A 12,273-nucleotide genomic window follows, 5' to 3' on the forward strand; every position below is an offset into this window, starting at 1 on the left:
GGTCTCGAACCCACGGGCTCAAGCAGTCCACTCACCTCAGCCTCCCAAAGGCATGGGATTACAGCCTGAGCCACTGAGCCCAGCTAATGGATATGTTTGTTAACTTGATCACTTGATCATTCCACTGTATATATGCATATCAAAACATCACATTGTACACCTTAAATATACGCAATTTAGATTTGCAGTTATACCCTGGTAGTGCTGGGGGGTCAAAGATTGATAACAACATTTGTATGTTCTATGTAAGAGAGGCAAGTGTTAAAATAAAATTTATATGGAAATGCAAGGATTCAGGAATAGCTAAGATGTTCGTGAAGAAGAAAGTGGGGGTTGGAGACATGAACACTTTCTCTAACAGATAACAAGATACGGGTTTGGACATAATTACCAGTGAAACAGAGTGCAGAACCCAGAAATAGATCCTTGCTTTTACAGAACTCTGATATATGACAGTGATAGCATTGTAAATTGGTGGAAAAATAAGGAACTGTTTATTAATTGGAGCTGGAATATTGGTTACCAGGTTGGGGAAAAAATTAATTTAAGGCCCTTACACCATTTACAAAAATAATTTTAAGTCCTTAAAAATAATTAAGGATTTAAATGCAAAATAAGCCACTTCAGAATTTTTAAGAAGCAAAAAAATAGGTGAATCTCTCTCTGGTTTGGCATGAACAGACTTATCTGGTCTGGCTTATGGTAGGTGAAGAATTTTTAGGTAGCATACAGAAAGCTCCAACAATGAAAGAAAAGATGGATATATTTTGCCTTATTAAAGTAAGCATTTCTGCTCATCAAAAGATATCTTAAATAAAATTAAAAAGAGGATACAGTGGGGGACGATAAGTGCAACAGTTGTAACTGATTAAGAATTTGTATCCAGAATATATAAAAAACTATTACAAAGCAAAAAGATGAAAATTTGAAAAATAGACAACTGAGTACTATAAAGATATTGTGTAGAAAGAAAATACACATGGAAGCAGTGAAAATTAATGAACTACAACTACCCACAGCTTTATGGATGAAACCTTAATGTCAAAATCTTGGATAAACAAAGCAATTGCAAAGATTGTAAACAGTATAATACTCTTTAGTCAAAAATGAAATAAAATTTGAGTGAATGATGAACAGAAAAGTTCAGAGTAGTGGTTGCTGGTTACCTCTTAAAGACAGTCAAGGTGGTTGGATATGGAAGGAGCACATAGGTAGGTGGGTGTTGTTGGTATATAATTCTTAAGCAGGAAGGTGATATATTTGTATTTGTTAAAAAATTTCAGAATCAGTCTAACAAAGTGTCATACCAAGGGCTAATGATGATAATTGAGTGTCATGAACAAAGGACTATCATTAACCTGTACCCAGGAACCAAGACAAATAAAATATATGGAATGCACATACTTATACAAGTATATGTGGATAAAGAATCAAGGTGATGAGGGGTGATCTGAGAGCTTGTATTTCCTGGGGTGACTGACAGATTTTCTCTGAACAGATTGTGGTGGTAAGGTGGTGTCAGAGATCTGGCCAGGAACTTGGAATTCTGTAGGTCTCCTTTTTCCTGAAAACCAGTGAAGTGTGTGAGGTTTGCCCTTAGTTGTCCATGCTCTTGGCCAGCAGAAGAGTGATGACACCAAGAGTAAACGCAGTTAGATCCTTGTAAAATACTTTGTCTAGCCCCACCCCCTTCTGTTTTGGAGGGAGAATGTGATGAAGTTACTTTACAGGGATAACATTGTAAACATCAGGAAAAGATATCAAAAGAAAGAAAGGAAAATAAAGATTTTAAAATTGAGTTTCTGTGCTTTATTTAACATCTAATCACTTCTTTACATATATATTCTTTCTGTAGTCTTCTGAAGACAATCTTTTTTATCACACTCCAAATTGTATTCTATTCATCTGATTATTGATTTATTATGAAAATTGTAAAATAATGTCACTTTTATACATATTAGACCATATAGCTCTCTTTACCACAGTTTTGTGTTTCAGATGTGGCAAGATCAGTTCTAAGTTCCAAGTAATTTTTTTCCCCTCATATTGTACCAATATTGTACTGACTGACTTAGGAAAAAAGGAATAGGTTTTTTGTTTTTATCCCTACAGCGTCACATAACTATATTTTGCATATCCAAATGCTTTGTTACATGAGACAGTCTAACTAGACTCACAGGTAGCAAGCAAGCACTTGCGACCTAATCTTGGGAAAGCTAATCAAATGCCTTGAAGTGGAGTTGAGAGAAGATTGTAAAACCACTGCTTTAGATCATGGAATATCCATCTAAAAAAATTAAAACAAAGGACACTTTGACATTGTATTTTAAAGAGGGAGTATTGCTGTTTAGGCATTTTTCTGATACAAATTATCTGAAGATAATCTGCATCTTTGAGCCTATGAAAAATAGATCATACTAGAAAGATTGATGGATTCGGTGTTAGAATACTCTTTTTTTCCACAACCGGACTATGAGACTGTAAAAAACAGGGACATGCATCTTTGTCAGTGAGTGGATGACTGAGACTATTAATGTATTCTGCTACTTGCTAACCCTGTAGTTGCCTTTGAATCTCACTCTCCTCATCTCTAAATTAATATTCACTGTTAACCTCACAGGAGAATTAGATAAGAATTGTACAAGTGGAAGTGTTTTGCATGCTGTAAAATGACACCAGCATTTTATTGTGAAATTTTATTAAATAATAATGAAATAGTGATTTAATATGTTTTAAAGGGAAAAAAAGTTTTTTTCCAGGGTCTCTAGGATGATTTGAAAAACTGTTTCCTGAACCTTTTAGTGAATACCACTGTAGGTGGCCGACCTTGCTTTTCTTTTGCTCCTCTTGATTATCTCTGTTGATCTCAAAGACCACCCACTACAAATTTACCCCTCAAGCCTCTTAAACCAGTATCTTTTAGTTATCCCATTTGTGATACATCACTAATCAAAGAGAAGAAAATGTCTTGTCAGAAGTTCAGAAATGCAAGGAATTGCAGGGTTTTACGTTATTCTCAGGACTTGTAATGATTAGATTTGTCAAGTAAAAGTATTACTTATACCACAGAATTAGGTATTTATTTCTTAATGATTATGCAAGAATGATCTTTGTCTTTGAGGAGGCAGAGGACAGGCAGTTAAAATATTTGGGCATTTGAGTGAAATATGAATACATAATTATTAGGAAAATGATTAACAAAAATTGCTTAATCCTTTAAAATAGTAAAGATGAGAAATAATGCTTTATAATTTACTACCTTAGTTAATTTTATATACATACAGGGGATATTATATTTGGCAAATAATGAATTTGGGTTGTTATTTTAATAGACATAGCTGATTTTGTTTTATTTAAATGCTACCAAAATATAATTAACAAAGATACAGCTTTGAAATTAAATCCAAATTCACAGTAAATACAACTTCAGTTTGAGTCTTTGCTACAATAGAATGAGATTTGTAAATAACTTAGGCTTTTCTGTTTGTTTTTTAGTTATTAAGTCGAAAAGACAAAACTACCTTTGAAAAATTAGAATATGTAATGAGTAAAGAAGATAACTACAAAAGGCTCAGAGACTATATAAGTAGCTTAAAGATGACACCTTGCATTCCCTATTTAGGTGAGTTATGTCGCTGTGTGTTTGTTGTTCCTAGTTGTTTCTCTTCCTTAATCAGTAATTTAAATGAAATTCAAGGTATTTTTTAAAGTATATGTATCCTTTAAGTAAATTACTGCAAGATTGGTAACCTGAAAAAAAGTTGACTGAAGGAAGTTGTTACCTTATTACCTGGAATCCTGGAATGTATTTTCATATTAAATTAGCCTTTTGCCCTCTCAGTTATTTATAGACTATTATGTTTTCTTAGAGATGAATCATATAGTGAAACAATATGTTTCAGCTGTTTTAGTAATGCTTTTAAAAGAATGAAATAGTAGTTTATAATGAAATTTAATACATTGACTAAAGAAGTTGATCAAAGTTCTTACACAGTTGGCAGATATCTTAGTGTAAATTTTGAAGGGTAGTCTTACTGCATATTGGTATTGATTGTTTACCTGGATGAAATTAGTTGGTTAGCTGTGTAAATTTAGCTTAGTACTGAGACAGTTCTGTATTTTATATATCTATATATTTATATATTTATATATCATATATTATGTATTTACTATATATCTTACAGTATAAATTCAAAAAGTATTTAACCAGTAAGATTATAAGATTATTTTCAACATAATATGAATAATGCTTTGTTACATGTTTGAAGGAAAAGAAGTCCCAAATAAACTGTCCTTTTTAATTTGTACATAAATTGAATATACAGAAAATACATGATATGTATCTAGCATACATTAAAATAAATTGGTTCGATTCTTTAGAGAGTAATCACATGATAAACATTTTTTCTTTCTAATATTCCTTTTCCCACCTTCCCTCCCCCAATCTCTACTCTGTTTTTTGCATAACTGCTCATACCAGATTTCAAAATATCTATTTTCTGAGAGTAATTGAAAAGTCTTTTATTTGGTTAGGAGACTCAACAGTGTCACCTTCAGAGTGTTCACCAGTGGCTAGAAGACAAAGGAGAGACAAAGGCAATTGATACATGCCCATTCAGCTGCTATAGAACATCAGCTTTAGTTTCCCAGAGAAGAGTTGAACTCGTTAGGATATTGTGGGACATGTTAGGATTCCAGTGGGAATGGGGATATGTTGTGCACCATGTATTGAAGGCAACATACCCCTAAACACAGTATAGTTAATGGTCACTACATACCAGAATATTGTGTCCCATTTTTTTGATGAGCAATTCATAACCATAGTAAGCATGACTCCATCAGAGAGGCTTTAAGCTGAATGTCAGGAGAAAGATGTTCTGTATGTGCTCTGCTTTTTACCATAGCCTCAGTCGTGCTCATGCTTCAAAATGCAATTTAGGGGAGAGGAGGACTACAGGATTTTTTAAAATAATGTTTGCACAGTTCACAAGAGCATAAACTTTTCATAGCATAAAGAACATTAGATTGAGGATTGGCAATCCTCAGTTCCGAAATGGCTTTCCTATACTAACTTTCAAGTCATTGAATTGTTGAGCCTTGTTCTTTTTACCGAGAAATAGCATGCATAAGACCAGAATCATGTTCTTAAGGCTGCATGGGACCATAGTGATGTCTTCTGATTAACTTATTTTACAAGTGAGAAAACCAAGATCTAGAAAGGTGGATGACCTAGCTCATAGTCCTAAGACCTAATTACTGAGAGTCTGCAATCTAAAGTCTTGACCTAGAAAGCTCCAATTATACTGTTAAACTCTAAATTCTAAAATTTACCAATTTTGTGATTATTGTTCTCATTGAAATATGTTTTTCTCAAACTAAATTCCATAATTTGTATCTATTGAAAATGGAAATTATTTTCCATTGAAAATGAAAAACTGACCACACAATCTGAATCCTTATGCTGTGATTTCTAGTCAAGAGCCTTGTTTATATGTTTACAGTAGAGATGTCAGTGCAGGATGTGAAGCCGCATGTATGTATGTGCTCATATGTTCTCATGCACACTCATGTACACAGAGAAAGAAGAGGAAGAAACCACTAGCAAAGTTGGGATTCAGTGGAATCAGAAAGTTTTCTGTTAGAGAATATACCTCCTCTCTCTCTCAGCCTGATATCTAAAACAAACACAGTAATTATTCCTTTGAGTTAAAGCAAATGAGGCAAATATTGGGGTACAAATGTTAATTTGGGGAAAATATTGGAACCACCATTTTTCTTGTGTCTTCAATTTGGTCTGAAATGACTCCTCTTTTCAGTTCTCTTTAATTTTGTGTGTTTTTATGATTTAGCATCCTCCATTTCACTGTCACCACGTAGTTCTCCTTCACTTTATACTTAAGCTGATTTTAAAAAAAAGACGCTATTCTTGCTGACTCCTTTTTCTTGCTGTTTTCTTTTGTTCAGCATGCTAATATCTCCCTTTTCTCTCTGTAGAAATTTTCCTAATAAAGTCACCACTGACTTCCTGGTTGAAACATTTAATACGTATTTCTCAAACCTCATCATAATTTTGTGAGGGTTGATACTAGTTATTTCTCCTCTTTGAAATTCTCCATAAATAACACCAGTCTTTCTTGGTTTGTCTTCTACACATCTGGCTTTTGCTTTATTGGCTGCTCTTTTTCTGCCTTTATATCTTAAATGTATTTTTGTAAAGGTCTCAGTCTACTTCTTTTCCTACTCTGTATATGCATGTGGAGTATTCTTATTCAGGGTTTTTCTGTTTTGCCTGATGACTCGTATACCTAGACTTAGACCTGTGTATCTGGCTACCTGCTTAATCTCTGGAGCCTCTTAACATTTTAGATACTAAAGTACTGGTTGATTGAATGAAAAATCTTTAGCTAACTCCAATTCGGCATGTTCAGAAGTGAATTTGTCATCCTTCCTCCTTCCTCCAAACTGAATCCCCATCTTCTTTCTTAGTTTACTCTCCCAGTGGTCACATCAGTGTAGCTTTATCCAGACCACTGTACCACACTACAGACCTGATGTTTTACTGCATTTCTCCTCCTCCTCTGTTTCTCGTATTGTCCAGTAAAACGAGATGCATGTGCCCTAGGGTTATCCAGAAATTAGAAACCAAAAGGGGAAAAGGACAAAGAATTTAAGATGTTAAAATGGCTGGACTCGGTGGCTCAGCCTGTAATCCCACGCTTTGGGAGGCTGAGGTGAGTGGATTGCCTGAGCCCACGGGTTCGAGACCCGCCTGGGCAATTTGGCAAGACCTCATCTCTACAATAAATCAAAACTAGCCCGGCGTGGTAGTGCGCGCCTGTAGTTCCAACTACTTGGAAGGCTGAGGTAGAAGGATCACCAGAGCCCAGCAGGTCGAGGTTGCAGTGGCCGGGAGCAGCCACTGCACTCCAGTCTGGGCAACAGAGTGAGACTCCAACTCAAAAAAAAGATGTTAAAATGGAGAGCAAACACTTTCACATCTACGTACTTTTATATATGTTCTTCATCTAGTTCGTCCCTGTGCTGTTATGTGAAGAAGCACCTTGATTGTGAGATGATTGTGGACAGCTTGGCATAAACATTTGGTAGACTTGGGAAAGGAAAATGGAACATTTATCAAATAAGTTTTTATGACTCAGTTTAGTTTCCAGCATGAAAAGTATCCTTTTAATGCAGTGACAGTTTTGTTTTATAGCAAACCTTGAGGTGAAATGTATTTAATCTTCGAAAACATACTTGATTTTAACAAAATGAGAAACAAATCTCTTATACAACTTTTTGACTGCTTGATTTACGTCACAGATGGTTTGATTTTTATTCCTGATCATCAGTACTGAAGTGTGTTGAAGAATGCTGATATAACAGTAGTTTATATCCTGTTAATATTTCCTTTTTTTTGTATTTTGTTCTAATTTAAAATTAATTAGGTTGTGGTTTTTGCATTTAACTTGTCTTGATTGCAGAGTCCTTTCCTATTCATGTGAGACTAGGACTAGTACAATTGCCAAAAACTTCAATATTTATAGATGCTGTACATATGATAGGGCAGAACTTGCCCGAAAGATGTTGCAATATAATACTCATACAAATTGGTAGCTTCATTTAACTCTTCCTTTTCAAGTATACAGAATTTGCATATTGCTACCCTTTTTTCATTATGTCTGCAGAGATTCTTATGGAAAGAATATATCAACCAAAATAATCTATAGTGCAGTAACAGAAGGTTAAAACCTAATCACCTGTTTCTTAACATGAGAGATATGGTCCAAACTGTGTCTTTTCCCCTAGAAATATTATCAAAACCAATCTTTTTTTTTTTGAAACTTTTAAAAAGGAGGTGTAGGGACTTATGTGCTGATAAAACTCTTATTTTGACTCTGCTAAATTTATCTGTAATTCAATGTGGATTAAATTATACGAAGCAGAAAATGTTTTCTTGGCTTTCATCATCCCTTGAAAAATTGTCTCTTCTGTTGGTCTGCATTCAAGGTAAAAATTAGTCAACTTGGACAATATAATGAAAGACTCTTAAAATAAGGATCCAGTTTGCCTAGAAAGGAATAGTCTGGCAAATCTCAAGGAAAAAATTGTTTTATAAGAGAATTATTGCTTTAAATCTAAAAATCATTAGCAGCACTCATTTGTTCTTGTCATTGGAATACAACCTTAAGGGACTTGTTGAAGAATTTGGCACAAGAAGTTTTGTTTTGCTGCAGAGAGAAAACTAGAACATTATTTTTTTAAATTGTATGAAACATGATAAATACTCTTTTATGTGCATTTTCTAAGCATCATTTCTACTTTATTCATGTAATGAGAAGATGCAGTAGTTCAACCAGATTAGGTTGCTTTCTGGGAAAGAAAGTATATCTTTCAAACTGTGGAAGTAAATAAATTGTTACAGTACTGTGCAGAATGTTACAGAGAAGTTGCTGTAAAACCTCCAACCCTCTAAAGGACAAATGTATACTATTTTGATGCATTTAGATAGGACCCCTCCTCCTTTCCCTCCCCATTTAATTTTTAATATGTCAGGTTTTCACAATAGGACTTTTTGTTGAGAAAAGAAAGACTGTTCTTATAACCTTCTGTAATATAGTGTCCCCTGCCCACTGCTCTCTGAAAAGCACTCTTTTATGATATTTTCACTACTTTGACTCCCATTTAACACAATGTCAGCTCCTGTTTGTCTTGGTTTAAGGCTTTATCATTACAGCATTTAGAACAAAAGTAGGCACTTAATATTTGGTTCAACTGATTAATTGAATTATCCCTTTCTGGCTCTTCCAGTAAACTTATTTGTTTTAGCAATTATTTAAATGCAATATATTTGTGTGGCATATTTGCATGGGTCAGCTCCTTACTCACCCCTGACTGGGGTGGGCTGTGGCCTCCAAGAGCAAACAGTATTTGCGTAGTACTGTTCTTGGTGCTAGATATGTAGCAGGAGATAAAATGGACTTTGTCCCTACCTTTATGAAACTTAATAATTCTTTACTAACAAAGGTTCAGGTCAATATCATTATACATTTGAGTAATCTCTCCTGTTTTCTATGTCCTGGAAGAGATGTGTGTGATTGCCTTGTGTCTTACATTGTTAGTGGTATTCTCATCACAGTTAATGAAAATTTTAAAACATACCTAAAATGATAAGAGTCTTCAGATTTTATCTGATCTTTTTTGGTTTTCAGTAATTTTTGCACATACTGAAATGTTAAATACTGATCTCTCAGTAGTTTAGTTTGTTATAGAAATTTCTACTAACTAGTATACAAATATTTTTTAAAATAATAGTTTTGTGTTCACATTTCTGGTCAAATAATTTCAACAGAGTCTAAGACTTTCTGCCACTCTATAGGAGTTAACAGAATATTTGTCTTCCCCTTTGATAGAATTTTGCTTGATTAAGTATATAAAAGGCTCTGACACTGATCTCAAAAATGCTTAATACTCAAAAAATGTCACTGACTTTTAAGATTTTAAGAAGTTGCATTCCATTTTCCTTTCTTTGATTTTATTTGTAGGTGATATACATGCATTATGGATTACTTTACTCTGTTCTTTTAATTATGTGTTGTTGTATATTGTATTCTGAAACAATAGGAAAGCATGCTCAGTCTTTTTTTTGGCTCCTGAGAATGAGCTCTACCCAGATGGCAGCTAGCCCTTTTTCTTTCGCCAGAATTGCATCCGCATTTTCCATTACTTCATTTATATCCTTTTTTACCCTGACTCTTTTTTATATATTTAAAATTCCTCTAAGTTCTTTATTGGTATATTTCTTGACATTTACTTTAGACCAAAGATTTGTGATATAAAAGAGCTGCTGATAGGGTTGTATTAATTTTATTCCTGTGTTCATAGTTTTTTTCTTTAAGAGCCTATGTCTTTTTTTTAAATCAGAGTAGCAGCCATACAGATTAGCATGCCAGTCATCAACAGAGTTAGATTCCTCCCAGTTTCAACATTTTTGCCAGTGGTGTTTCCAATAAATTGTTTTGTAATTTTTTGAGCAAACATTAACAGAAAAATAATAACTTTGATAAGTAAAATGTGTCATCACGCAACCCTATATGCCTGATATTGTGTATTTTACATAAATTGTCTAGCACATAACAATTTTATAAAGTATATTATTCATATTTTACAAGTGAAGAAACTGGGGTGAGAGGTTAGGTTGACTTGTTATAAAAATATACATTCTAACTATTCATAGTTCATATAAAGCATTATGGATTACATTAAAATTTTGGAAATCTGTATTTAGGTTAAAATTTTGAGTTCATTCATCAGTCTTTCCTATAATTATAGAATTACAATATGGTAACCCCACTGATAAAACTGAAAACTGAGCTTGTTTTCAGATGGCCTTTTGTTCAGAGGAAGTTCATGGCATTGTAAGTGGAATCATTCTTTTCTTACTTGGCTATCTTTCACAGACAATAAAATAAAAGACTAAAAACTTGTTGGGGTATAATAATCTTCAATTTGCTATTAAGATTAATTTAAATATTTATAAATCCTATCACTTTCATAAAGATTTATAAAAGTAACTTAAGATATTTTCATGATTGCAGAAGTTTTTTTGTAAAAACAAAAAGAAATTTATATGTAAGCTAAATTTCAAGTTGCTATCTAATTTTGACATTTTCCAAAATCTCAGGTTTCAAAAATCTGATTCAGAGAGGCATTGATGGCCTCCCAATTACAAATCAGTCTGAATCTTTTATAGGACAAACTTTATTAATTTATTAACAATAACTGAACATAGACTCCTTCTGTAAACCAGCTCCAAGGCAAGATTCGAGTTCAGTCCTACGGATGGTAGGGCAGACACATCGTGGTTCCTAGATGGCCTGCAAAGTAGGTAGCTCCTACCACACAAGGGACCTCACTGACTCTCTCATGAGTCTCTCTTTACACTGACATTCCCACTATGGCTATTCTTGCCTTAATTTTTCTTTTTTTTTAAATAGTCTAGCCTTTTGACTACAGCTGACATGGCTTTATTAGGTTTGCAAGTGAGGATCATGGATCAATGTAATTTCATACCTGAAAACTTGGACTTTTTTTTAAACACTTTTATTGATTACCTATTCTATGCAAGGTGGTGTGAGTGGTATTGCAGAAAGTACATAGATGAGTAGTAATAATGATAGTTAAAATTTACTGAGTGCTTAAAAGTGTCAGGCATTATTCTAAATGTTTTCCGTACATTACCTCATTTACTCTGCACAATAACCATAAGAGTTAGGCACTGTTATTATCCCCATTTTATAGATAAGAAAGCAGAGGCGGATGTGTATAAATTACTCAAGGTAACACAACTAGCAAATAGTTGAGCTGGGCCACAAACCCAAGCAGTTCTGAGTTACAGCCTACACTAGTCATCATACAATACCAAAATAAAAATATAATTTTTTTTTCTTATTTCCCTCTCAAGAAACTTAGTTACCCAAGTTATTCTTTTTTTTTTTTTTTTTATTGTCAAGTTGTGGGGTACAGTTAAGGGTTAGGTATACAATTGCGTTTCATTCAGGCACCCTGTTGATATGGGGTGTTTCCCCGTTCCCAGACAGATATTTACTACTGTTAATCCCATCTCCCTCCCCCCGACCCAAGTTATTCTTAAGCTCTCTAGGAACCATGGAGCAGAACCAGGCCAGCTCTGTGAAGGAGAGCAGAAGGGGCCTATCAACTAAGGTAGATTAGCATTTGGCCCAGTTTTCTAGTTAGTATATTGACTTTTGCATTCTAGTTTTAATATTATTCTTCTTAAGGTTTGGGGTGTGTAAGAGAAATTCTGTAGTTCTGTCAACAGATGGGATGTCTTGGTAAAGTTTTATTCAGTTAAGATTTGGTAGAACAATTTCTCCCAGAAACCTTTAAACAGATTTTTTTGGATCTGGGGCTGGTGGAGAGGAACCTCAAAACCATTTAAAAATGACCATAGGTAAAACAAAGAATAATGCCACTATGAGGCGTAGTTGTTTACTTAACTTCTTTCACCAGAAGTCTTATTTTGAGATGTAGCAAATGAAAACATTGCTCATGTTGATGAACTTGAGTTCAAATGATTCTCTTCCAACTAAGCCATTCCCATGGAAAGTGCGCCTCACACATTTTAATTCTGGTTGGGTTTTCTTTTTGCTTAAACAAAAGTTTCATGAGATTTCTTTAAAATTTTAGCTTCACAAATGAATTAAGAGATAGACCACTCTAAGCAGTGAATATATTTCTGAAAGGAAACTTTTC

The 12,273-nt window shown here is 34.0% G+C and overlaps 1 protein-coding gene across 2 annotated transcripts in view; it reads left to right on the forward strand.

Moving 5' to 3' along the window:
- The window catches only part of RALGPS2 (Ral GEF with PH domain and SH3 binding motif 2), a 161,042-nt gene that overhangs the window by 88,829 nt on the left and 59,940 nt on the right, over positions 1-12,273 (forward strand). For both annotated transcript variants that reach the window (XM_008073808.2, XM_008073809.2), the window contains one exon: positions 3,496-3,622. In XM_008073808.2, the coding sequence (XP_008071999.1) occupies positions 3,496-3,622 (127 nt within the window). The remainder of the gene's footprint in view (positions 1-3,495; positions 3,623-12,273) is intronic.

This window comes from Carlito syrichta, unplaced genomic scaffold (genome assembly GCF_000164805.1).
Source record: "Carlito syrichta isolate Samal-C Ts95f unplaced genomic scaffold, Tarsius_syrichta-2.0.1 Scaffold316187, whole genome shotgun sequence".
Taxonomy (NCBI): domain Eukaryota; kingdom Metazoa; phylum Chordata; class Mammalia; order Primates; family Tarsiidae; genus Carlito; species Carlito syrichta.